Here is a 26,643-nt window from a genome sequence, read left to right as displayed (position 1 = left end):
CCATATGATCTCATGAGCCTGCCAGGAGTAATTTCTTTTTTTTTGCGGGGGGGGGGGTGTCACACCCGGCAGCGCTCAGGGGCTACTCCTGGCTCTATGCTCAGAAATCGCCCCCAGCAGGCTCAGGGGACCATATTGATGTCAGGATTCAAACCACTGTCCTTCTGTATGCAAGGCAAATGCCTAACCTCCATCTCCAGCCCAGAGGAGTGATTTCTGAGTGCAGGAATAACCCCTGAGTGCTTTGGGGGTATGGACCCCCAAAAAATTAGTATTGGGCTGGAATGATAGTACAGGGAGTAGGGTGTTTGCCCTAGGTAGAGATAGGGTTTGATCATTGTCATCCTATATGGTCCCAAGTCTGCCAGGAGTAACCCCTGAAAACTGCCAGGTGTGACCCAACCCCCCAAAAGATTTCTTCATATTGTTTGCTACCAAAATATGGCAAATGGAAAATTGAATTATCAGAAAATAATAAAAGTCAGTTTGTGATGACTTATATCTCACAATGGTGTTCTAAATGTCATTAAAGATTACTGAGCTGGTTGGTGGCTAGTTGAGCTCCTGTGTTACTGATTTAATTCATTGAGCTTAATGGGCTTCTCAGAACTTTTCTGTCAAATTTGCATTGCTCCTACTGGGCTGAACGCACTATGAAATTTGGAGGAGGTGTCACACAGACATATATGCAGATGCATATGAGCTTCAGGAGCCGTGGAGCTGGGCCAGTTTATATAGTGGAGTAGGTCAGGTATGGCAGCTGCTGAGCCTAGTCAGATGGGAAAGAAATCTTTCTGCCCCTATTCTTAAAATGCCACAGGGCTTTCAACCTGGAGATTGATTTACCTGGAACAGTTTGGCAGTTTGACAGCTTATTGAGGTCAAAAAATATATTTTCAATTCTTTGTACAAAGAAGATTCCAAATTCTGAAATTGAAGAGAGATGATTGTGATTAAACTAATTGCATTTGCAGGCAGTAGAACACAATTCTTCAGTAATAAAAGATCATTTTATGTTTTTCTTCTTTCCCTCAAAATTACAAAGAACAGCCAGAGAGATAGCATGGAGGTAGGGCATTTGCCTTTCATGCAGAAAGACGGTGGTTTGAATCCCAGCATCCTATATAGTCCCCCAAGCCTGCCAGGAGCGATTGCATAGAGCCAGGAGTGATTGTGTAGAGCCAGGAGTAACCCCTGAGTGATGCTGAACATGACCCAAAACAAACAAACAAAAATTACAAAGAACAAATGTAAAGTTCTATTAGAAATGAAGCTGACTCAAGTGATTTTTGCTTAGCTCATGCAGCATAGAGAATCGCCTTTGAATCTGGTTATTTTAGAGAACTGCCTTTGAAGAATGATTTTAAATTCAGAAGCGATGCTCAATTCTTGTAATACCAATTTTCTTTTTTTGGTTTTTTGGGTCACACCCGGCGGTGCTCAGGGGTTACTCCTGGCTGTCTGCTCGGAAATAGCTCCTGGCAGGCACGGGGGACCATATGGGACACCAGGATTCAAACCAATCACCTTTGGTCCTGGATCGGCTGCTTGCAAGGCAAATGCCGCTGTGCTATCTCTCCGAGCCCAATACCAATTTTCTTCTGTTAGTCAATTTGTAACTTTGAATAAGATTCCAAGAGATTTCAAATTATAACCTGATTTATTAGCACATTAAGCAGGTTAGCTTTCAGCATAACATTTGTATTTATTTAATTTTTTTGAGATGTGGTTTTGGGCCATACACGGCAGTAGACTGGGCTTCCCCCTGGCTCTCTCCTAGCCCCTGAGAACCTCTGAGAGTGGCTTGATTCTCTGCCTCATCCTACCCCATTCCACAAAATAGTTAAAGGAGAGAATTTTCTGACTTTAAAATATTCTTCAGGGCTTTAGATTCGGTTCAATGACAGAGCACGTATTTCTCATGTGTAAGGCACTGGACTTCACCCCCAAGGCTAAAAAAAATAAATAAAAGTAAATATTCAGTATAGAACCCTTCGTTGTCTTTCCCAGGGAGTTAACAAATTTTTGATATTTTGCAGTTGTTTGCTTATGAGCAAATATCTATTGAACATTATGTGAGCATGTCTTTATAATTTCAACTTGTATTGTTGCTCATATTATAACTCTTTAAAAATAACCATAAATTTAATTTGAGGAGGGTCTTTCAAGCAGTGTTCCACTCCCAATAATTGGCCTAACAGTACAGTGGGATGGGTCAGTGGTAGGGCTCAGTGGTGTTCTACTCAGGCCCAGTGGTGCTGGAGGCATTGAGGCTAAATGAGTGGAAGGTGGGGGAAGATTGGAGCATTGGGGATCAAACGCAGGCTTTGTACATGCCAGTCCTATTCTGTAGTCTTCTGAGTACTCTCCTCAGTCTCATTTTTTGTTACTTAAAAAAAATTTTTTTTTTTTTTGGTTTTTGGGCCACACCCGGCGGTGCTCAGGGGTTACTCCTGGCTGTCTGCTCAGAAATAGCTCCTGACAGGCACAGGGGACCATATGGGACACCAGGATTTGAACCCCACCTTAGGTACTGGATTGGCTGCTTGCAAGGCAAATGCCGCTGTGCTATCTCTCCGGGCCTATTAAAATATTTTTGAGTTATAAAGTACAAGCTTAAAGAATTTTCATGCTTATACACACGTTAATGAAATTACTGCCTACCAAAATGCAGAACAGTGCAACTTGTCAGAAAGTTTCCTAGAGCATCTATCAAGTCAGTATCCACCTTCAACCTGTTAACACAGTTATTATACAGAAGGAAGGGAAGACTTTTTGTATCTAGTGTCTTTGGACCTTCATCCTATCTGTGATACATGTCTTTGCATATTATGGTAATTTCCTCTTTAGTTTTCATGTGGATTTAGTGTATAATTGTGTAGAAATGTATTTGTTTTTCTCTTGTTATATAGTTATTTGAATGTTTGTTCATTTGTTTTTGTTTTGGGGCCAGACCCATCTGTGCTGAACTCAGGGATCACTTTTAGTGGTCTCTGGGAACCATATGGGAAGACAGGATTGAGCCTAGGTTGGATGCTCCTAACCCACTGTACCATATCCCCAACCCCTCTTGCCAACTTTTTTTTAATATTAAGAAAGAAATGGTGACTCTGATCTTTTTGTGTATATGGTATTTGGTAGATATGTGAATTCTGTTATCTTAACTATACCCTAAAATATATTTTAAATTAATTTGTAATAACCATTATGTGTAATGTTAACCTACTTTTCCCAGCAAAACTATCTTTCATTATAGCCTATTCTAAGGCATAAACTAAAAAATTTGGAGGCTGGAGCAATAGCATAGCAAGTAGGGCATTTGCCTTGCATGCAGGTCAACCATGGTTCAATCCCCGGGATCCCATATGGTCCTTGAGCCTACCAGGAGTAATTTCTGAGCTCAGAGCCAAGAATAACTTTTAAGCACCACCAGACATGAGCTAAACAAAAAAAAAAATTTAAATATGTGCATGTTAAATACTCTAAGTACTTTACTAGCAAAAAATTAATATTTTGTTTTTCTAGATTGCAGTTTGTGTAGCCTTCTGGAGGGGTTTCAGTAGTAATTGCCATCCAAGAGATTAACACATGGTACAGCTGAAATTTGAGTTATGTGGAAAGTGGAGATTTTATTTCAGCAGAGGAAATGTTTTCTGTTAATATTAGAAGATGGGGAAACTATATTTTTTATGGTCATTTTAGTGACATTTGTTTGAAAACATCTTGCTGCTGTAATGTTTTTAATTCTTTTCTCTCTTTTTTACAGTCCTGTTTTATCTAAACATAAGGTAAGAGATTGTTTTGAATTTTTCGCTAGCAAAATATATAGTGTTACATATCTTATCTGAAACTGCTTTGGAAAATAAAATCTTTCTCTCTTTTTTTTCTTTCTTTCTTTCTTTCTTTTCTTTTTTTTTTTTTTTTTTTTTTTTACTTTTCAGATAGCAGCTGTAGAAAAGACCCTGGAAAAGAAATGCATTGCACAGTTAGTTTCAGTGTCTGAAGAGCCAAAGGAAAGGAGAAGTACAGCCAAAGAGCCAGGTATGTTTTTAAATTGAATTAGAGGGAGACGTAAGAGAAGTTGCCAGTTATACTTTAGAAGTTTTACATCGCAAGTCCTGCCAGTTACATTCGATTTAAGTTTCAGGTGCTGTGCAGAAATATATATTATTTTGCATATAACCCTCCTAGAAAAGTAGCAAAGTGATTTCTTTAATATTGTATAGCTACATTTTTAGATACCTGTTCAGAAGTTAGAAAATAGACATTTTTGCTTTGTGTTTTTGTGGAGTCACACTTGGCAGTGCTCAGCAATCACTCTTTTTTTTTTTTTTTTGGTTTTTGGGCCACACCCGGTGACGCTCAGGGGTTACTCCTGGCTATGCACTCAGAAGTCGCTCCTGGCTTGGGGGACCATATGGGACACCAGGGGATCGAACCACGGTCCGTCCTAGGCTAGCGCAGGCAAGGCAGGCACCTTACCTCTAGCGCCACTGCCCGGCCCCAGCAATCACTCTTGATGGCACTTAGGGAACCATATGGGGTGCTAGCGATTGAATTCATGTTAACTGCTGCAAGGCAAATGGTCTACCCATTATACTATAATTTTGCCCCCTCCCCAAAATAAAATTATTTTAAAATACCAAAGTATTTATGTTGGTAGTAGGTGGCCATACATATCTAATAGATTATAACAAGAGTATGCAAAACAGCTCTAAAAAAGGCTGGTTTTGGTGTATTCAAATGCCTTATCTATTTAAAGACTCAACAGATTTGACTTTAATGGAAATCCATTCTGTCTGCTTTTGACAATCCAAGTTACCTGTCACATCTGATGGTGCTCAGGGGTTACTCTTTTCTTTCTTTCTTTTTTTTGTTGGGCCACACCTTTTTATGTTCAGGAGTTACTTACTGGCTCTATGCTCAGGAATCATTCCTGGTGGGCTCGGGACCATATATAAGAGATGCCGGGATTGAACCCTGGTTAGCCATGTGCAAGGCAAGAACTTTTACCCTCTTATAATCCTTCTAGTACCACAGGGGTTACTTTCAACTCTGCATTCAGGAATCACTTCTGGCAGGCTCTGGGGACCAGGTAGGGTGCCAAGGTTTAAATCTGGCTCAGCCACATGCAAGGCAATATAGTATTGCTCCAGCCCCTCTGACCCTGAAATTCCTACATTTTAATCTTTTTAAATTTGTTTCTATTTGAAGATGGGAACAAAATGTTTTATTTTAAAACAGGGAGGCGAGGTTTGTATATATTTGTATATATTAAGTGAATAAACTTTATTCTCTTGGGGAGGAAACTGTCTTTTCCTATCTGTAAAAATAATTGTAGTTTCTCCACAAAAGCACAATTTCACACAATGTAGTATACAGAATAGTTTGGTTTCTGGGCAGTGAACATATATTAAGAATATTATAGATTTTTACATGACATCAATGATTACTGATGTAGTTTGGAACTTTTACACTTTGAATTGCCAAGTTCCTTCTGCTGGTGCTCAGGAGACCATGTGGTGCTGGGATTCAATCCTGGGCCTCCAGCATAAAAAGTTATCTCACTAGCCTAAATAGTTATATTTCATCTACTAACTGTAATCAACCAACTTGTATTAACTCATATAATGATCATTTATAGTTATCAGTTTTATTTTAGTTCTTTAGGATTTAGGCCTATTGAACTCTAAAATTCATCAGAACACTTGCACCTCATTTTATTCACACCTTTACTTTGTCCTCCAACCCTTCTGGGACTGTGATCTGGTCTGCTCTCAGCTAGAACTTAACTGAACTAGTTTTTATAGTTGAATCCAGATTGTTCTATGGGATTGGATGATACTTCCAGCAGAACCAGCTGAGGAGAAACTAACTGAAGTCACTAGACATTTCCAGTTTTTCAGCTCAGTTTAGCACTTCCTATTCCTCTCTGCCATGTGTGGGCTGAAGTTCTCTGTCTCATTGACTCTCAGAATCCTATGGGTATGTTTTTAAAGGTCATTTTCTGAACCATTGGATACTGGGTCCTTGGGGTTAACAAGTTGGGCCCCCCTCTCCGACTTGTTTTTCTTGTTTGTTTGGGGCCCATACCCAGAAGTGCCCAGTTGTTACTCCTAGTTCTGCACTCATAATTTTCTCATGGTAGTGCTTGGGGGATAATATGGGGTACTGGAAATGAACTTGGATCTGCTGCATGCAAGGCAAGTGCCCTTCCCGCTGTACTATGTCATTCCTATTCCCCTTTACAACTTTGTTTCAGCCTATCCCATCCTAACACAGGGACAGGATGACAAGCTAAGTAGCAAAGAAACCTATGGGAATTAAAAGTCCTGTGTTTTTTTTTTTAATGTTATCTCTTAAACTTTAAATGTTTCTTTGGGATTCAGAAAGATTTTTAAAAATCCAAGCAAATAAATTATAAAGTTCTTACAACCTTTATTCAGTAGCTCATGAATGGAGCAACATCTCATCTAGCAGTTAGAATGAAGCTCTGAGTAGTGATACAGAATGAAAGATTTTATAAAAGTGTGCTCGCTCGGCAGCACATATACTAAAATTGGAACGATACAGAGAAGATTAACATGGCCCCTGCGCAAGAAAAAAAAAGATTTTATAAAAGTAAGCTATAATTAAGCATTGAGCTAGAATTTATATGCAAGTAAGAACAGAGCTTTTATTTGGGATTTTCTTGCTAAAGATTGCAGTGTAGGAAATTCCACTCAAACAAGGCCATGCAAGGACTTTGATGTATGAAAACGGCACAGCATTTGTATAAATAGATTTGGCTCCTATGACTAGATTAACAAAAATCCTTTAAAGGGAAAAAGGAAAAGTCGCAAAAGAAAGGATGCTTGTGTGTCCAAGCAGCGATAGTCCTCTTTAAAGCCAGGATGTGATATCACTGCTGATCTCCATGAGGAGCTGTGGTCATTTTCTCAGACTCCCTCTGGTTCAGATGTCAGGATGCTGGTATGAGAGTGATGTAAGTGGGTATGAATCCATTTACCAAGTGGTTAGATGTGCTAGATGTGCATAAGTTATAATTCCTGATGACCCCCTGACTCCATTTTGGATTTTTATATCATACTCTCTGGTGTTCAGGGGTTTTCCAGGATCTGTGCTCAGGAGTAATTTTGGTGGGAACCATATGTATTGCTAGGGATTCAAGCTGGGGTCAACCACATGCAAGACAGGTGCCTTATCTCCAACCCCCAGAATCTTGTATTATTCCTGTGGGGAAGAAGATCAGAAATTTGAAGTGTTGGAGCCAATTCCTAGCTCACAACAAGGAACCATGTGATATTGGGGGGGTCATAACTGGGTTGGCTGCATGCAAGGCAAACATCTTATTCACTGTACTATCTTTGTGACCTAGACTCTGGATATTTGGGGTGGGGGGAGGCCTGGAGAGGGAAAGACACATCCTACAGTGTTAGGTGTGACTTAGGAGACCATATATGATGCAGGGATCAAACCCTGGTTGGCTGAATGCAAAGGAGGTTTTCTGCCTGCTCTATCACTCTGGCCCTCAGACTCCATTTTTTTATATTAGATTTGTATTTTATTGTAGAACACATATATCAGGGCAAAGTGCTACATAAAACTACAAATCATTTTTGGGGAAAACTGTAAAAAAATTTTTTGCAACTGCTTTAGTTATATAGTCCTAATTTGAGGAATCCATGCTGGCAAAAAAGAGTTCTGCCCCCTAAGAAGGACTTCTTGATGGTGCCTGCCCCAGAGTTCTGCAGCCTCAGGCCTGGGCCTGTAAGACAAGACCCCTTAGCACAGGTGTCGGCAACCTGCGGCTCCGGAGCCGCATGCGGCTCTTTTGAAGGCTTGCCGCGGCTCCGGAGCCGATGTCAGAAAAAAAAAATACTGCTTTAATCTCAGCTCCGCTTCTCTCCGCTATATCTATAGCAGTGAGGCGGAGCTGAGGAGCGGAGCCAATGGAGGCAGCCGTACCTGGTGACGTATATAGCATTAAGGTAAGAAACAATATATGCAGTGTTATATTTGTTTTAAATGTTGCAATGGTTTTGCGGCTCCCAGTTTCCTTCGGAAACGGGTCCAAGTGGCTCTTTATGTCTGAAAGGTTGCAGACCCCTGCAGCATGATGGCAGCCTGGAGACTGGGAGGGCCTCTGTTCTCAGCAGGCCTGCATCTTGACTCTGGCTGACAAGGAGACATTCCTAGATTTAATCTACATCAGCAAAACCTTGCAGTCTTTGAGGATCTAAATAAGTGTATACTGCCAAAAACTTTACCTATTTTTTCCCTTTTATTTTTTTATTTATTATTATTATTATTATTTTTTTTTTTTTGTGGTTTTTGGGTCCCACCCGGCAGTGCTCAAGGGTTATTCCTGGCTCCAGGCTCAGAAATTGCTCCAGGCAGGCACGGGGGACCATATGGGACACCGGGATTCGAACCGATGACCTCCTGCATGAAAGGCAAACACCTTACCTCCATGCTATCTCTCCAACCCCGCCTTTATTTATTTTTTTTTTTTTTGGTTTTTGGGTCTCACCCGGCAGTGCTCAGGGGTTATTCCTGGCTCCATGCTCAGAAATTGCTCCTGGCAAGCACAGGGGACCATATGGGACGCCGGGATTCGAACCGATGACCTTCTGCATGAAAGGCAAATGCCTTACCTTCATGCTATTCTCTCCGGCCCCTTAAAGGCCTCTCCCCAGCTCCCATACCCCTGAGGTGGAGGAGATTCCTACCCAATCTGCAGGCCTGAGCTCTGGCCTTAGATACATGCTGCAGGCAAACAGAGAAGAGTGGATGCCATCCTGGGGTGCGGGGCAGGGGGAACACAAAAGATGATGACACAGGCCCAGCTAATGTAGGAAAAAGGAAAGAAAAAGGAAAATGCCAGGAGACCAGAGGAAAAAAATTAAATTCAAAAACCGAAAACCCTACCACACATCACAACAATTTTTCTTACCCTAAATGTTTGATTTAGAAGGACACAGTCCCTCTAACTAGAAAAAATTCCTAAAAACTGGCTCACCAAGGCAAGTCTAACCAGACTCCATTTTTAATGTTTCCTTTCTCAGGTTTTAACTCCATGATTTCTAGGTTTATCTATCTATCTATCTATCTATCTATCTATCTATCTATCTATCTATCTATCTATCATCTATCTGTCTGTCTGTCTATCTATCTCTATCATATATATAATAAAATTATATGTAAGTAAATAATATGTATTATTTATTATTCATTTATTTGGTGTCAGGGATGGAACCAGGTCATCCTCATGCAAAGTAAACAAAAGCCCTACCCATTGTACTAGCACTCCAGCCCTTAACTTCATGATTTTAAAATTACCTTCATAATAGGCAAAAGGACAGAACAAAGAAAGAGCAAGTAGTTTATCAAGGACCTTTCCTTTAGGAGACAGAAAGATCTATAAGGTAGGTAGCCTCACTAGTGCTGACCTGGTAATTCCCGATTAGTTTAAGCTTGCATTCTTGGGAAAAGCTAAAACTGCAGTTAGGCAAGGTATTGATAAAAAGCCTCAGTTTGGTCTTGTGGGCTTAGCATAGATATTTCTTTTTTTTTTTTTTTAGTATCTAAAATATATATATATATTCTTTTATTTAAACAACTTTATTACATACATGATTGTGTTTGGGTTTTAGTCATGTAAAGAACAAAACCCATCACCAGTGCAACATTTCCATCACCAATGTCCCAAATCTCCCTCCTCCCCACCCAACCCCCGCCTGTACTCTAGACAGACTTTCTATTTCCCTCGTACATTCTTTTTATTAGGATAGTTCAAAACGTAGTTATTTCTCTAACTAAACTCATCCCTGTTTGCGGTGAGCTTCATGAGGTGAGCTGTAACTTCCAGCTCTTTTCTCTTTTGTGCCTGAAAGTTATTATGGCAAGAATGTCTTTTATTTTTCTTAAAACCCATAGATGAGTGAGACCATTCTGTGTCTTTCTCTCTCTCTGACTTATATCACTCAGCATAATACATTTCATGTACATTCATGTATAGGAAAATTTCATGACTTCATCTCTCCTGACGGCTGCATAATATTCCATTGTGTATATGTACCACAGTTTCTTTAGTCATTCATCTGTTGAAGGGTATCTTGGCTGTTTCCAGAGTCTTGCTCTGGTAAATAGTGCTGCAATGAATATAGGTGTAAGGAAGGGATTTTTGTATTGTATTTTTCTATTGGGTTCTGTTGTTACCTTTTTTCCTGGCCAGGGGCAGGGATGGTGGTAGAGAGCACACCTTGCTATAATCAGGGCTTAATTCTGCCTTTATTCACAGTAGTCACTCAGGGCTCTGGGGACCATGTTTGGTGCCAAGGGTCAAACCAGGGGAGGCCATCTCTGTTACTTTTTTTAACAAAAGATTGAAGTATTCACTTAAGAAATGACATCTTACTATTTCTTCTGTTCCACATTTGACGTTTGAGTTATGCTGGCAAATGTGGTAAACACAAAACAAAAATATTATAGCAACGATAAAATATAATTACATGTTACATAGGAAACAAATTAATAAAACAAAATGAACCAATCGAAAAAAAAAACACAAAACAAAAAATAGTTAAGTATATACAGACTATACTGAACCGCCATCTCACTCATAGAGTTATGTGACATGAACCTCCATTTTTCTTAATTTTCTGAAATCAGAAAATGGAGTTTTAAGCTTTGCCTTTTCTTTGGTACAGTATATGATGCGATGTCCAGTGGTAATTTTAAGTTGCCAATAAGTGGAAAACCAAGATCATAATTATTACCATATTTCAACCTTTGGCTTATAATTGTATATTTAAACAATATATGACTATTTAAGAAGTTATATTTCTGGACTGGAGTGATAGCAAACTCCACGTAGGACGTTTGCCTTGCACATGACCCAACCAGTTTGATCCCTAGAATACCAAATGGTCTCCTAAGCATGCTAGGAGTAATTTCTTCTTTTTTTTTTTCTCTTGTAGGGCGGCAGGGGGCCAGGGAGTGGGGGGGGAGGCCAGCTCTGCCCCTGGCCTGGGGGAAATACCTCTGAGGGAAAATGGTGAAGGGGGGAAAGGGAGGAAAAAAGGAGAAAAAAAAGGGGGGAAGGGGGAAAAATAAGAAAAAGCGAGAGTGAGGCACTGCCGCATCCGCTCACGGGAAAGGAAAAGAGGAAGACCAGGAGTAATTTCTGAGTGCAGAAGTAACTTTTGAGGCACCATCAGATGTAGTCCAAAACCAAAACAACAACAATGACATTTCAATAAAATTCCAAACAATAACAAAAAGAAGTTGTAAGCAGCTTCCAAATACATTAATTAAAGACAGGATTCTAAGAACAACCAATGCTGGCGGGGATGCAAGCAGAAAGAACTCTCATTCACTGTTGGTGGGAATGCCGTCAATCTTTCTAAAAACAATATGGATATTCCTCAAAAAGCTGGAAATTGAACTTCCATATGATCCATCTAGATTATACCCTAGGAACACAAAATTACAATACAAAAATGCTCTTTGCACCCTATGTTTATCCCAGCACTACTTATAATAGCCAGAATCTGGAAACAACCCAACTGCCCAACAAAGATGAGTGGCTAGGGGCCGGAGAGGTAGCATGGAGGTAAGGCGTTTGCCTTTCATGCAAGAGGTCATCGGTTCGAATCCCGGAGTCCCATATGGTCCCCCGTGCCTGCCAGGAGCAATTTCTGAGCCTGGAGCCAGGAATAACCCCTGAGCACTGCCGGGTGTGACCCAAAAACCACCAAAAAAAAAAAAAAAAAGATGAGTGGCTAAAGAAACTGTGATACATTTACATACATTTACATAGTAGGAAAAATGAAGTCATAAAATTTCCTTATACATAAATGGACATGGAGACTATTAGGCTCAGTGAAATGAGCCAGATGGAAAGATATAGACACAGAATAGTCTCACTCATCTGTGAGGTATAAGAAAAAATAAAGACAGTATAGCAGGGGCCAGAGTGATTGCACAGTGGTAGGGCATTTGCCTTGCGCACAGCTGACCCAGGACAGACCCAGTTTGATCCCTGGCATTCCATATGGTCCCCCAAGCCAGGAGCGATTTCTAAGCGCGTAGCCAGGAGTAACCCCTAAGCATCACTGATGTGGCCTAAAAACCAAAAATAAAAAGACAGTATGGTAATAATATCAAGATAATAGAGCTGAATGCCAGGTGGACCAACTCATGATATGAAGCTGCCACAAAGAGCGGTGAGTGCAACTAGAGTACTAACCACAATGACAACTACCATGACAATGATAGGGAGAGAGGTAGAATGCCCAAGAAACAGGCAAAGGGTTGGGGGGTGAGGGAAATAGGGGGGTATTGGTGGTAGGAAGATCATACTGGTGAAGGGTATACATTTTTTGACTGAAATCCAGTATGAAAATTTTTGTAAACACAGTGATTAAATAGAAAAATAAAAAATAAAATCAGGGTTCTTTGGTGAGGGAGCGGGAGGTTTACTCTCAGTAGTACTCATAAGCTACTCCTGATTTGGTGTTCAGGGGTTGCTCCTGGCAACCTGGATGGGGATCCATCCAATGCCAGGGATGATCAGACTTGAGACTCCAATTTACAAAGCTTGAACTCCAACCCCTTGAGTTATCTCCCTAGTTCCAAGGATGTTACTATTAAGGATATTATGTTCAAGTAAGTGAGCAAAATAGTCTCACTTTAGTCTTAATATATCAAAACCCATATTAGTTTTGTTATATTTTAAGTATGCAAATATATTACTAATATCTATGCAAAATATTTACTTAATGTACATGTCTTAAATATACTGAAGTAATTCTTGCAGACTTAAAAATGTTCATAATGTAGGAATATTTATAATAAGGTTCAGAAGAATATCTTTTAAACCTCTGAGAAAAATGTTCATAATGTAGGAATATTTATAATAAGGTTCAGAAGAATATCTTTTAAACCTCTGAGAAATTATTTTCTCAGTGACAGTACTGTTATTGATTTATATTCCTAACATGTTTTGTTCTCTGCTTATCTTTTCTGGGCTTCCCAAGCCGTGCTCAGGGCCCAGAGGCCACTTGCTGAATACTCAGCTGAGCCATACAGCTCACTGTGAGGACCAAGTGCAAGGCGACCCTAATAGTGCTTGAAGGGGCCCTGTGCTGTCCTTGGGAAGAGCCAGGGTCAGATGCATAACCCTATAACCTCTCTGCTCTCTCTCTCTGGCCTCACTTAACGCTTTAAAAATAATCTCTCATATGTAAGAGGTTGTTTACAGTCTAAGATATTTCCCAGCTATCTAAAATTATCCAACAGAATTTCCATGTGAAACGATCGAGTACATTTTCTGATAGCTCCTTATTATAAAACACTGCTTTGACTCTTAAAGCAGCTTGTTTTGTTTTGCTTTCAGAGAGTAACACTTGCCTTGGCATGGAACCAGGTGGAAAACACCAACGCGTAGAGACCCTGGAGAGCAGTTCCTGCTGTGATCAGCTGATCCAGCAGGCGGATCCCCTGAGCCCTCTCCTAACTGCAGGAAAGGTCCACAAGGAGGAGCCGCTGGGCACCACCGAAGCCTCGCTGGAGCTCCCCGCCCAGCCCTTGGCGGCAGCGGCGTCTGGGCCACTCTGTTCCGAGAATGCTTGTGAGGCTGACAGCTTGCTGCTGGCTCAAACAGATGGATCTCAAGCAGTGGCCAAAATAGAGGACATTGCTGAAGACCCTAAGTTGATGCTTTCCAGCGAGTCGGTGATAGAACCTTTGCTTCTACCAGGCTCTGACCATATACCTCCTACACTGATTTCTGCGGGTCAGTATTCACAGGCACAAAGAAAGGAACTTCAGTTGACTCTTGAAGATGCTTCTGAGGCGTTGCTCACAAACAAACCTGAGAACAATGAGCTGAAGGAACCCCAGCAACCCGATCTCGCTGACAGTGATGGAAAACCACCACCGGGGCCCACAGTCTCAGAGGAGTCTGAGAGGGTACTTTGTGAAAATGGAAAAGCATCTGCCTTAAGTGCGATGTTTCCAGAGCTGTCTATGGCCCCAGAGGAAAAGGAAGACCAGAATGACTTAGTCAATAAAGAAACCGAACACTATTTAAATAGCCTTTTAGAGGGGTGCCTGAAAGATGCTGAGGATTCCTTTTCCTATGAAGATAATCAAGAGGAAGACTCTGACCTCCTTCAGGATCTTTCTCCCGAAGAAGCATCCTATAGTCTACAGGAGAATCTGCCTGCGGATGATGGCTGTCTTTCTCTCGATGATCTTGCAAAAAGGATAGAGATTGCTGAGGTAAAAATTGCCATTTAGGTTAAGTATAATGAAAGGTGAAAAATTTAAATGACAATATGCTAAATACAGCCTGGTTTTTGTCAGTTTTCTCTAGTCTTAATCGGTAAATTTTAGTTACAACTCCCAATCATTAGCTTTTGTTTTTTAGTTATGTACTGAATAAAGTGACTTCTAATCAGTATGTTCATAGTTCAAGCATTCGTAGCGCATGTATCCAGGTACAACAGATGTTATGACATCATTTTTTGTGTTCCTTTGATCTTTACTTGGCTGTCCCACAAGTTTTGATCAAAATTAGTTACATTTTGTATTGAGATTTTTCTCTTATATATCCAGATAATAAAGCGTGTGCCACTGTTTCTTTCCCTTTGGTTGGGGGTTGGACACACACTGGAAGTTCCCAATTCTGCTCAAGGGTTGTTCCTGATATTACTCGGAACAGTTTAGCAGCATATAACTGGGACTGTCCCTGAACCTCTGTACTATCTCTCTAATCCTGTATCTTCACTTATCTGTATGTTTTGATACTTAATTAGTATAGCAGAATGAAGAAAACAATACAATAAGGCTAGGAAATACTGGATGGAATTTTTAAACTATTAAATTGTACATCCTGATTTGTCTCTTTCTTATAGTTTTAATTCCTAAACCTTAAGTGACCAGATTTAGTACTCACTACTTTACTAAGTCAAGTATTATAAATTATTCAAAGTTTTAAAGTTTTCTCTGAATAGCAGTGAGGCTAATCAAAGCCAAAGGTTGAGGGAGAGAAATGGAGAGGATCAAGATGATCATTCTTCAGTTTGACAATAAGATTTTTTTCATCATTTTTTTTAAGTTTAAAAGGATTAAAAAAGAAACAAAAGAAACCAGACAGGCCATAGAGTTAATATAAGGGTATTGCCTTATACCTACTCAACTGCAGTTTGATCCCCTGCACTGCATATTACACCCCACTTCCCAAGCACCGCCACAAATGATTCCTGAGCACAGAGCCAAAAAGCAAAAAGAATAAAATGAAAAAACAACACAAATCGCTTCTCGGCCTTTTGGCTAAGATCAAGTGTAGTATCTGTTCTTTTCAGTTTAATATCTGATACATCCTCTATCCGAGGACAATATATTAAATGGATTTTTAAATATTAAAAAAAAAACACAATAGGGGCCAGAATGACAGTACAGTAGATTGAGAGTTTGCCTTTCACGCAGCTGACCTGGGTTTCCATTCCCGGCATCCCATATAGTCTCTGAGCCCATCAGGAGTGATCCCTGAGTACTACCAGATGTGCCTCCCAACACAAACCAACAAACAAATACAACCCCACAATAAAATGTCAACATAAGAGGAAAGGCAGCCTTAAGTAGTGGAAAGATCAGAGAAACAGTTTTAAGTTCAGATACTAACTCTGCCAAGTTACCAACCGTATCAAGTACTGTTGACCTAAGTCTTGATCTCCTCCTTTGAAATTAGAATAGTAGCTATCTCCTCTGTCTTCTTTGGGTGAGCCTTTTATTTTTAGTTAAGCTTTTGGGGTTTTGCTTTTTTGGGGGGGCTACACTAGCAATGCTTAGGGGGTATTCCTGGCTTTACACTCAGGAATTACTCCTGGCAGCCTTGGGAGACCATATAGGATGCCTGGGATCAAACCCAAGCCAGAAGCATGCAAGACAAAGACCCTACCTGCTGTACTATCACTCCAACCCCTTAAGGTGAGCTTTTGAGTCCCATTTAAATATTCCCCACCCAACTATCTTTAACTTTTAAAACAAATAACTTTAGAGGAAAAAATGGAAAAACAAAATCAAAGAGCACATGACTTATATGATTATAGGACTTATGAAAAGTTTTCTATGTTCTGAAAGTTTCTGTTCTATGACTAGTTACTTTTGCTGTCATTTCTAGTCAGTCCTGCACAATGATTTTTCTTTTTAGTTTCTTTTTGACAAAATAAAATAGAATTTACTTGACTTAATACTTTCATTAGTGCTCATTGCTTTTATGTTAATCAGACCTCTTCATTATTTTCCATAGACCATGACTTTCTTCCTTCTTTTTCCTCAAAATTACTTAATATTACCCATTGAGTACAGAGTTTCTACTTAGGAATATAAAATTTTTATAAATGGATATTGGTATAGTTGTATAATATTATACCCCTTAATTATAAATGTAAAAATGTTTGAAGTGGCTAATGTTTTACTTATATATGTTTACAAATTTTTAAAAATAGTAAGAAAGAAAAATTGTGTTCCTCTAAATTATTTTTGTTATGCAAGAAAAAATAAATAGGAACAATAAAACAACATTTCTTCTTTACTTTCACCAAGCCTCTGGTATAGGTAGTTACCAAATCTTACTATAATATCAAAAGGCTACCTTTTTCATGTCAGCGATCACATTGTCCTCAAAAGAAAAAAAGGAAAAGTTGTGAATTACTTTTTCTTTTGTGGAAATAGATATCTAGAAGGATCAGAGTGCTTTTATTTAACTTAAGGAACATTTTATGGTGAAGAATTACTTTAAATTAATGTTGTACTGCAGTTAAATGGAATAAACCTTTCTCAAACTAAAGATAATGAAACTATATGTACTTAACTTTAAAGTTATCTTTTCTGTGATGTTAATTCTGTTGTTACAAATTTTTTTTTGTAGTGCTGGGGCTTAAAATCATGACCATACATACAATGGAAATGTTTCTTAGAGCTTTACATTCCTACATAAAGCACTATACTAATAGCAACAATACTATATTTCTTTTTATATGGAGAACACATACAGAGAGTGCTATATTCCTGGTTCTGTGAAGTTTTTTTTTTTATTTTGGTTTTTGGGTCACACCATGAAGTGCTCAGGGGTTACTCCTGGCTCTACGGTCAGAAATCGCTCCTGGCAGGCTCGGGGGACCATGTGGGACGCTGGGATTCGAACCACCATCCTTCTGCATGCAAGGCAAATGCCTACCTCCAGACTATCTCTCCGGCTACTGAAGTTTTGTTTTTCATTTTTAATTTAATTTTTTATTGAGATCATTGTGAATTACAAGTTTTCCACAGTTATGTTTCAGGCATATAGTGACAGTGAATTAGGGCTATTCCCATCACCAGTGTTACCGTCCTCCACCAGAGTTCCCAACATGCATCCCATACCTTAGCCCCTGGACTACTAGTGTAACAGGCCCACTTAAATTTAGATTGTTATAGTTTGAATCTTTTGATTCTATTGTCATTGACTTTGGCTTGGGAATTTAGATCTGACCCCTTTTTCCCCCCAATCAATGCTCCTGAAACCACTTTGGATCAGGTAGTGTTCTTGAGCTGGGGGTCCCTCTGGAGCCGAATCTGGTAGCAAGCAACAGTGGTTGCAGGTTCCTGCCAGGGCGAGAGATTGGAATTGAGAGGGTATCCTTTCATTTTGGGAGCCGGGTGGCAGCTTGCTGGGGTAGGGCGCAAGTCCTGTTTCTGAAAGGTTAAGAACTGAGGGGAAAGAGGAATACATAGGGAAATAGAATGGGTCAGAGTTGAGGGGGTGAGAAGATAGAAAGGATTTTGTAAGGTGGTGAAGGGGTGAGGGGTGGGGAAGGAGGGATAATATCTAACAGGGACTATATGCAATATATGCAGGGATGCAGTTCAGATTAGACAGAGGAGTCCTCCATGTAGACACTCACAGCCACTTGTAGACAGACATTGGAGATTTATTTGTAGGTTGTAGTTGGAGGACTGACCCTTATGGTCAGAGCACTTTAAAAAATGGTGGCACAAGTGGTAGGACATTTGCCTTGCTATACGCTAACCTAGGACTGACCATGTTTCAATCCCCTGGCATCCCATATGGTCCTCCAAGCCAGGAGTGATTTCTAAGTCATAGCCAGGAGTAACCCCTGAGCGTCAACGGGTGTGCCCCCCCAAAAAAACATTAAAAAAATGAGGCCGGCACTTTTTGGAGGAATGTTTTTCAGATTTCTAGGTATTTCATCAGGAGTGGGGGTAAAATTTACTAAATAGAACTTTCAGGGTTAGACTGTACATGGAGCATTTTAGGATAAGCATAAGTCTTTCCCATGTAGAATCATCTACAGTGTCTTATGCATCCAAGTTCCTTTCTTGATAGTAAACTGATAGCATGGGCATTAAGATATAGTTTTTTTTTTAACATAGCTTGAGTTAAAAAGAGGATTAATAGGGGCCAGAGAGATAGCATGGAGGTAAAGCGTTTGCCTTTCATGCAGAAGGTCATTGGTTCGAATCCCGGCATCCCATATGGTCCCCTGAGTTTGCCAGGAGCGATTTCTGAGCATAGAGCCAGAAGTAACCCCTGAGCACTGCCGAGTGTGACCCAAAAACAAAAACAAAAAACAAACAAAAAAAAAGAATAATAATTTGCAAAAACATACTCAGTGAACAGGGCCTGCAACAAAAGTCTATGGTGTGTAGTTGCCTATTTCAGTGGTCTCTGTGGACATAAGCATTAGATCATAGTGGCAGCTTTAATCAAAAGAAAATGGATAAATTGGAGTATTTTGTCAAGACATTGTCTTAATGAGCACTATATTTGGAGTCTGATATGATAAAGCACCAAAATATGAAATTAGGGCAACCAACCTATACTTCCAAGCACCACTGTGGACAAAGAAGTTGAAAAGTTATTTTATACATAAAAAGTTTAAGGCACAAAAAACATACTGATAGTGAGCACTGCAGTGGGAGTCTCTGGCTTCCAATCACATTCTGTACCTGTTTCTGTGGATAAAAACATTAGAACATTATTATAAGCCTTTATAGTGAGAGGCTGATTGAATGCCTGTTTCTGTTATTGCAGCTTTCTTTATAGTATAAAAGAGAGTAGGGGCTGGAGCAGTGGCACAAGTGGCAGGGTATTTGCCTTGCATGCACTAATCTAGGACGGGCCACAGTTCGATCCCCAGTACCCTATATGGTCCCCCAAGCCAGGAGCAATTTCTGAGTGCTTAGCCAGGAGTAACCCCGGAGCATCACGAGGTGTGGTCCCCCTACCCAAAAAAGGAGTAAAAGCTTTGTGTTTCTCCTTTTCCACTTGATTTGTTTCCTTCTCTTCTCTATACCCTGGCTCCTATAGTGTTTGGCATATCTACCATTTATTGTGTTTCTTCTTGGAATCATTCTAAAGTTAAATCATTCTGTATTTATCCTTCTTCTTCTGAAGTTAGTTTTTAATGTTATGATCCCCTTTCCTAAATTTTTGTTGGTCAGTTAAGTTGTACTGGTTTTGTTTGTTTTTTAGGGGTGGGGCTCTGGGGATCAGTCCCAGGGACCCCTCTGGACATTCCTGTCAAGGTGAGTGTTTGAATTGAATATTGAACCACAAGGCCACGGGATCCAGTGCTGATTGGGCCTTGTAGGGTTTAGCTGATGCCTGAGGCCTTCACAGCCACACTTCGCTGTGCTTAGGGACCTCCAGGTCTGCACCCAGTGATGCTCAGGGAATCATGTAGTATTTAGATCAAACTGGGATCTGTGCATGTGCTTCAAACTCTGTAGTTTTTCAGGTCCTTATGTTGTACTTAAGGGTTTATTTTTTTGGGAGATTTGTTTGGTTTTGTTTTGAGGTCATATCCAGTCAGGCTCTGGGGCTACTTCTTTTAGCTTTACTGTCAGGAATTACTCCTGCTAGTGCTCAGGAAGGCTAATGAGATGCAGGGGACCAAAATTGTGTTGAAAGCATGCAAGGCAAACACCCTACGCAATTTCACTTCATCCCCCTTACAAGCAAACTTAAAAAAATTGAACATTGTTTTGTGCTTTTGATAAAATATATTGATCATCTTCTGAATGTCAGGTTCTAAGGAATCATGAAACTCTTTTTCACCTTGGTGGCTCTCTGCTGCCACATTTGGCTATATATTTATGTTTATATTTTTAACTACAGTTTTTAAAAAACGTAAGAAAAATCATGGTCCCTAAATTACTTTTAGGGACCATGTTTTTTGTTTGTCTGTTTTTGGGCCACACCCAGTGGTGCTTAGGGCTTACTCCTGGCTCTGCACTCAGAAATATATCCTGGCAGGCTTAGGGCAGGCTTAGGGCACGATATGGGATGCTGGGGCTTAAACTCGGGTCAATCCCAGTCAGCTGCTTCCAAGGCAAATGCCTTACTGCTGTGCTATCACTCTGGCCCCATAGGGACCATGTTTTAAAGGACCATTAAATCTTTTTTATTCTACCTTTTAATTTTAATTTTATTTTATTGAAACCATTGTGATCTACAGAGTCCTTCATAGTTGAATTTCAGATATACAGTGAGTCAGTGCCATTCCTACCACCAGTATTAACCTCTCTCCACCAATTGGCCCAGAAGGCATCCTATACCACCACTCTTTGCCCCCTGGCCTGCCAGTATAATAGGCCCATTTAAGTTTAGATTGTTAAATTTAGGTCTCTTGATTCTATTGTCATTGACTTTGGCTTGGATATTTAGTTCTGTCCTTATTTTTTCCCCACCAATACATCTGAGACCACTTGGCCCAAGTTTCCCCTTTCTTTTCTTCCTTTCTTTTTCTTTTTCCTTTCCTTTCCTTTCTTCTTTTTTTTTTTCTTTTTTCTTATTTTATAGAAAAGTGCAGAGATATGTGGCAAAACAAAATAATTCGTGTCCCAAGGTTCTATGAAAAAGCTGGGAACCCCTATTTAAAAGATAAGAAATAAAAAAATTTAAAGAAAAAAAGGGGTGTGTGGGGCAGGGTTTTTTGTTTGTTTTTGGAGGGGTTGTTTTGTTTTTGCATAGGCATAGCAAAAGATGGGGGAAATAGAAAGGAAAAACCTTTGGCCTAAAACCAGGGATTTTTTTTTTTTTTTTTTACTACTTTTTATACTTCCCTGCTGTTGTGGAAAAAGAACAGACCTTGATTTCTGGATGACTAAATCAAGCTGTAAGAGTTCTTCTGTGTCCTGAGGAACCCCTGAGGCAGGTGCTTCTCCTCCTTGGCAGTCTTCTCTGCCCTTCTTCCCGAGTCCTTTATTTCTCCCACCAATGACAGCTTCTCACAGTTGTTTGCTTCCTCTCACTCTTTCTACTGTGGTATTTATTGATAGTGTAATGGTACAGTCTTTCCTAGTAGGCATTTTTCCCCCTTTTTCTCTATTTTCATTTTCTTTTGTTGGTTTTTATTTTGTTTTGTTTTGTTTTGGTTTGGTTTTTGGGTCACACCGGCTGTGCTCAGGGGTTACTCCTGGCTGTCTGCTCAGAAATAGCTCCTGGCAGGCACGGGGGACCATATGGGACACCGGGATTCGAACCAACCACCTTTGGTCCTGCTGGATCGGCTGCTTGCAAGGCAAACACCGTTGTGCTATCTCTCCGGGCCCTATTTTCATTTTCTTTACTACTTTTGTAGATGCCCCATTGGCTCCCTTGAAACGTGTCTTTGATAGCCAGGCCATCCTGTTCATGTGTAGGTTTTTTTTTAAGACAAGAAGACTCAACACTTAAATTGATATAATTTGCACAAAATCCCATAAGAATATCGTATGTTCTGTACTAATAAAATTCATTAATATAAAGAAACATGAGCATCAAATTTTGCAAACTGGGAAGCTTTTTTGAGTTTTCTAATTCATTTGTTTCTTTCCTTGTCATTACCCTGTACCTGCCTGTTTCCTTTTCCATCATATCACTTTTATTTTGAGGGACTGTGGGGGGACTCAGGGTTTATTCCCAGCTCAGTGCCCAGGTTTACTTAAAGGCTCTGTGGTGCTAAGGCTGGATCCCAGGACTCCCAAAGCTTGTGTACTAGCCCTTTGAGTTCTTTCCCTGGCACTCATTTTAATCACATTCGATTTATACCTTCGCTGCCTCTTCCTGGACTTCTGCAATAGCTACTTAAAAAAAAAAAAAAAAAGCCCTCTTTGTACACAGTGTGGAAGGGAGATAGAAGCAATAGCACAAGGGTTAAGGCATTTATCTTGTTTGTAACCCCCTGGTTTGATTGCTGGCAGAACAAATCTCTCCCAGAACTGCCAGGAGACAGAGATAGTCCTAGAGCACTAGCAGATGTGGCCTCCAAAATAAAAATAAGGGGGAGATCTCATATAAAGCATGAAAAAAAAATATGTCAATATTTCAAAATCAGAGAAATGCCTCAAATGATTTGTTTTGATTCACTTTTAAAGAGTAAAACTTTTATTTCTTGTTTAGAAATTATTAATAAATTCTATAGTTAGGGTAATGACAAAGAACACTTCTAAGTGAATGCTTAATTTAAAGGTGTTTATTTTATTTATTTGTGTTTTTTGGCCATACTATGGTGCTCTGAGGTTACTCCTGGCTCTGTATTGGGGAATTATTTATGACAGGCTCAGTGCTGGGGATCAAACTCAGGTTGGTTGCATGCAAGACAAACACATTACCTACTATACTATCTCTTCCAGAAAAGTGTTAACTTTAGAGCTTAATAAATAAATACTTTGCCTCATCAAATGTAAGTAAAATGACTTAGTTGTTAGAGTGATAAGCTCTCCCTCTCTGTTGTAGAGCTACTCAACTTTCTGGAACAATCAGACAAAAACAGAATCAGATACTGGTCAGGACCTGGATCTAACATGAATATGAAACTATTAATTTTATAAGCCTGTAAAAATATTTCACCTGTCAGTCTCCTGCCCAAAATCTGTCTGGCTCCAGGATAGATTAACTGCACTGCAAGACATAGTGGTCATAGTCTTGTCTGTCTCCTTTCTTTCCTACTTTGTCCCTACTATCCCTGTGAGAACTATTCAATAGCTACACAGCTACGTTCTGGATCCACCTTTGTCCTGTCTGATCTTCATTGTTTTCTGCTTTTATTAGCATTTTCCTTTTTTCTTTCCTTTCTTTCTCTTCCCTTCCTTGTTGCAACCATGACTAAGGGTCTCACACAACTGTTCGCTTACCAGGATCCACACACTTTAGCTGTGTGGTGTGGGTGGGGTCACCCTCTTTGTTATGAGATTCATCCATCTTTAAGCTGATTCTGGGGGTTGAACTCTGACCTCACACATAACTGACCTTGGTTGCCAGAGAGCACACGCTGCTGTTCCAGGGATTCTAAAGAGCAGAGCTGCTAGTGCTGGCTTTAACATATGTGGCAACACCAGGGATTAAGTTTACTGCCATGTGCTCGCAAACTGGGCAGTTTTGCCACTGAGCTATTCCCAGGTCCAGCACCTCTGATCTTTGTCTTTGTGTTTACTCTATTCCTTTTACCATATTTACTGTTGGATATAAGCCCTTGGATGAGGCTGGATGTTGATGGGATAGATGGTGAGGCTTTTCTTCTCCAGCCCGGCCATGTGTCTGCCATTCCCTCCAGCCAGCAGGGTCTGCAGGTTTAGGATAGTGGTGGGGAGAAAACTCACAGGCAGTCGGGTTCCAGGAGATACCAGCTTTATTCAAGGCCCTAGCCACTATATGTGGCCTATCATAACCTTTCAAGCCAGATTCATTATTGGCCCTGCATTCTACCCCTTTCAGCCATCTCTCCTCCTGCTGCTTCTTCCTCTATCTCCCTCAATCCATCCTCCAAATCTCTCTAATCAGTCCTCCTCCTGCACCCCCAGGCAAACCTTTTCAGAACTCCCCAAAACCCCTCCTAAAAATGGGCAGGTCTTACCCTCAGATAAGTTACACAGGAAGAATGGGGGATATGGCCTAAAATCAAACACAATACAGTGTAAGGGTGAGAGAGATAGTACAGCTGGTAGGGCACTTGTTTTACACACAACTGATCAGAATTTGATCCCTGGCACCCCAGCTGGTTCCCTGCACACACCAGGAATGATCCCTGACCACAGAGCCAGAAGTAAGCACTAAGCACTGCCAGGAATGGCCCCAAAACAAAATTTTCACAGGAAATGTATAAATAAACAGTATACAGACTCAAGAGTCAGTGCAGGGTTAAAGTGCTTGCCTTGCACACAACAAACTGTGATTTGGTCCCCCAAGTCCCACCAGGAGGAATGCTTCAGGAACAAAGCTAGGAATGAGCCACGAACACTGTAAGGCATGGTCCCAAAATAAAGAAATAAAAATAAGGGAGTAAACAGTGTAGTTTCAGATGTTGGTAAGAACCACACAGGGTGAGGGGAGGTAGAGACTGAGTGATGGTAGGGTAGAGAGCTTGGTTCTTTTTACCTGATAGTGAAAGACCAGTGGAGTGGGAGCTTGGTGAAGAAGGGGGCAAATGTAGGAGTTTCAGATAGAAGAGCTGGGGTTGGTTTCTGGAATTGTAGGCCTGGAAAATGAAAAGAAATGAGAAGCAAATGGTGATTCAAAACCATGGTTTTGAGCAGCAGGATGGCATGGCTCATTTGCTTGGTGGGCACTCTGTGAAGACAAGATTGTGGGAATGCAAGATCAAAGAGTTGCAGAATAATTTTGCTTTGCAACAAGTTCATTGTTATTTTTTTGTTTACGTGCGCATTCCTTTTTTTTGTTTTTTGTCTTTTTTTTTTTTGCGCCATACCCAGTGACGCTCATGGGTCACTCCTGGCTATGCGCTCAGAAATCACTCCTGGTTTGGGAGACCATATGGAATGCTGGGGTATTGAACCAAGGTCAGTCCTGGGTCAGCCACATGCAAGGCAAATGCCATACTACTACACCACTGCTCCAGCCCCATCTTTTAGTTTTGCATTTATACTTAGATTACCACCAGTAATAGTAACCTGATAAATTTAATTATACCTAGATATTCTATTTACTCAAAAGGGAATAACTTGGTATATTTTGACTTGATTTTTTTTGTTTGTTTGTTTGGTTTGTTTTGGGCCATGCCCAGCAATGATCAGGGTTACTCCTAGCTCATCACTCAGGAATTACATCTGGTAGTGCTCAGGGTACCATATGGGATCCTTGGGACTAAACTCGGGTTTGCCTTGAGCAAGGCAAGCAGCCTACTCTATTCCTTAGGCCCAAGTTTGATTTACTTTAGTGTTTAATTTAGTCCAGAATAACATTTAGTCAAAGACAGCAGAATACCTAAGAGATGACTACCAAGGAGGGATAAGGAAGTGGAAGGGAGGGAACATTGGTAGATGGAAACTGACACTCTGGTGCTAGAAATGGGTTTAGAATATTGTAGCATGAAATAGTTGTTAACTGTACTGAGAATCACAGTGCCTCAGGATAAAAAAAATGGGTGGAGAGGAGACAAAAATATACAAATTCTCTTAACTATTAAGACTTTCAGGGCCGGAGAAATCGCACAGCGATAGGTGCCTTGCATGCAGCTGATCCAGGACAGACCTAGGTTCGATTCCCGGCATCCCATATTGTCCCCCAAGCCTGCCAGGAGAGATTTCTGAGTGAAGAGCCAGGCATAAATCCCTGAGTGCTGCTAGGTATGGCCCAAAAACAAACAAACAAAGGACTTTCAGATCAGAGCCATAATACAGGATAGTATAGCAAGCTTGCCTTGCATGAAACAGGAGTATGCCCTGAGTACCTCTGGGTGTGGTTCAAACAACAAAAAACAAAAATAATGTTCCCTTAGCTCTCATCTCATGTGCCTAAGCCTGATCCCATGTCCCTTGCTCATAATCTGTTGGCTAAAGAGCCAGAGAGCAATGAGAAAGAAACCAAGACATAGTACAGGAGTTAAGATGTTTTCCTGGGGCCTGCGAGGTGGCTTGCCTTGCAAGCGCTAGCCAAGGAAGGACTGAGGTTCCATCCCCCGGTGTCCCATATGGTCCCCCCAAGCCAGGGGCAATTTCTGAGCGTTTAGCCAGGAGTAACCCTTGAGCATCAAACGGGTGTGGAGTGGGGGAAGGGGGGGAATACAAAAAGATGTTTTCCTTGCCTGTGGCCTATCCCACTTCAGTCCCTGGGACCACTTAATGTTTTCTGAGTACAGAGCCAAGAGTAGCCCTTGAGCACCAATAAGTGTAACCGAATCCCTATCTCCCAATAAAGAGGAACTGAAAGCTGAAGTTTTATCTCTAAGTAGAACTGTATAATAGAAAAAAAATAATACTCTTTTACTTTCAAACTCTGGGGCATAAAATATGCTTAGATTTGCAGCCAAGAATTAGATGGAGATCAGTGTCAAAACAAAATGTTAACCCATCCCACAAGAACTGTAATTTCTCATACTTCTTCCATCTTTCAAAAAGTGGCCAAAGTTCATTGCCACTCTTACGTAGGCTTCTTATAAAACTGTATCTCCCTTAGCCACATGACATGGAGTCAGACTCTCCAGTGGAAGCCAAGCTGGAGCTAAAGTCAAAGTCTGGCCAAAGTTGCCCCATCACTACCTACTAGATATTAGAAGCAGATTCTGTATCTCTTTTTTGTTTTGTTTTGTTTTGTTCTTTGTGGGGTTTTTTGTTTGTTTGTTTGGGGGC

General features: G+C 40.5%; 1 protein-coding gene, 1 non-coding gene and 1 pseudogene across 2 annotated transcripts in view; all 3 read left to right on the top strand.

Annotated features, from left to right (window-relative positions):
• The window catches only part of CNST (consortin, connexin sorting protein), a 70,202-nt gene that overhangs the window by 34,299 nt on the left and 9,260 nt on the right, over window positions 1-26,643 (top strand). Inside the window, exons 6-8 of the mRNA XM_049776652.1 lie at window positions 3,767-3,788; window positions 3,942-4,041; window positions 13,403-14,289. Coding sequence (XP_049632609.1) covers window positions 3,767-3,788; window positions 3,942-4,041; window positions 13,403-14,289 — 1,009 coding nt within the window. The remainder of the gene's footprint in view (window positions 1-3,766; window positions 3,789-3,941; window positions 4,042-13,402; window positions 14,290-26,643) is intronic.
• Window positions 6,531-6,636, top strand: LOC126015337 (U6 spliceosomal RNA). The gene has a single exon (XR_007498211.1). It is a non-coding gene; the product is annotated as a U6 spliceosomal RNA (small nuclear RNA).
• On the top strand, window positions 15,323-15,449 carry LOC126014922 (uncharacterized; annotated as a pseudogene).

This window comes from Suncus etruscus, chromosome 7 (genome assembly GCF_024139225.1).
Source record: "Suncus etruscus isolate mSunEtr1 chromosome 7, mSunEtr1.pri.cur, whole genome shotgun sequence".
Lineage (NCBI taxonomy): Eukaryota > Metazoa > Chordata > Mammalia > Eulipotyphla > Soricidae > Suncus > Suncus etruscus.
The sequence above is the reverse complement of the archived record's forward strand: the minus strand, read 5'-3'. Positions and strand labels throughout refer to the sequence as shown.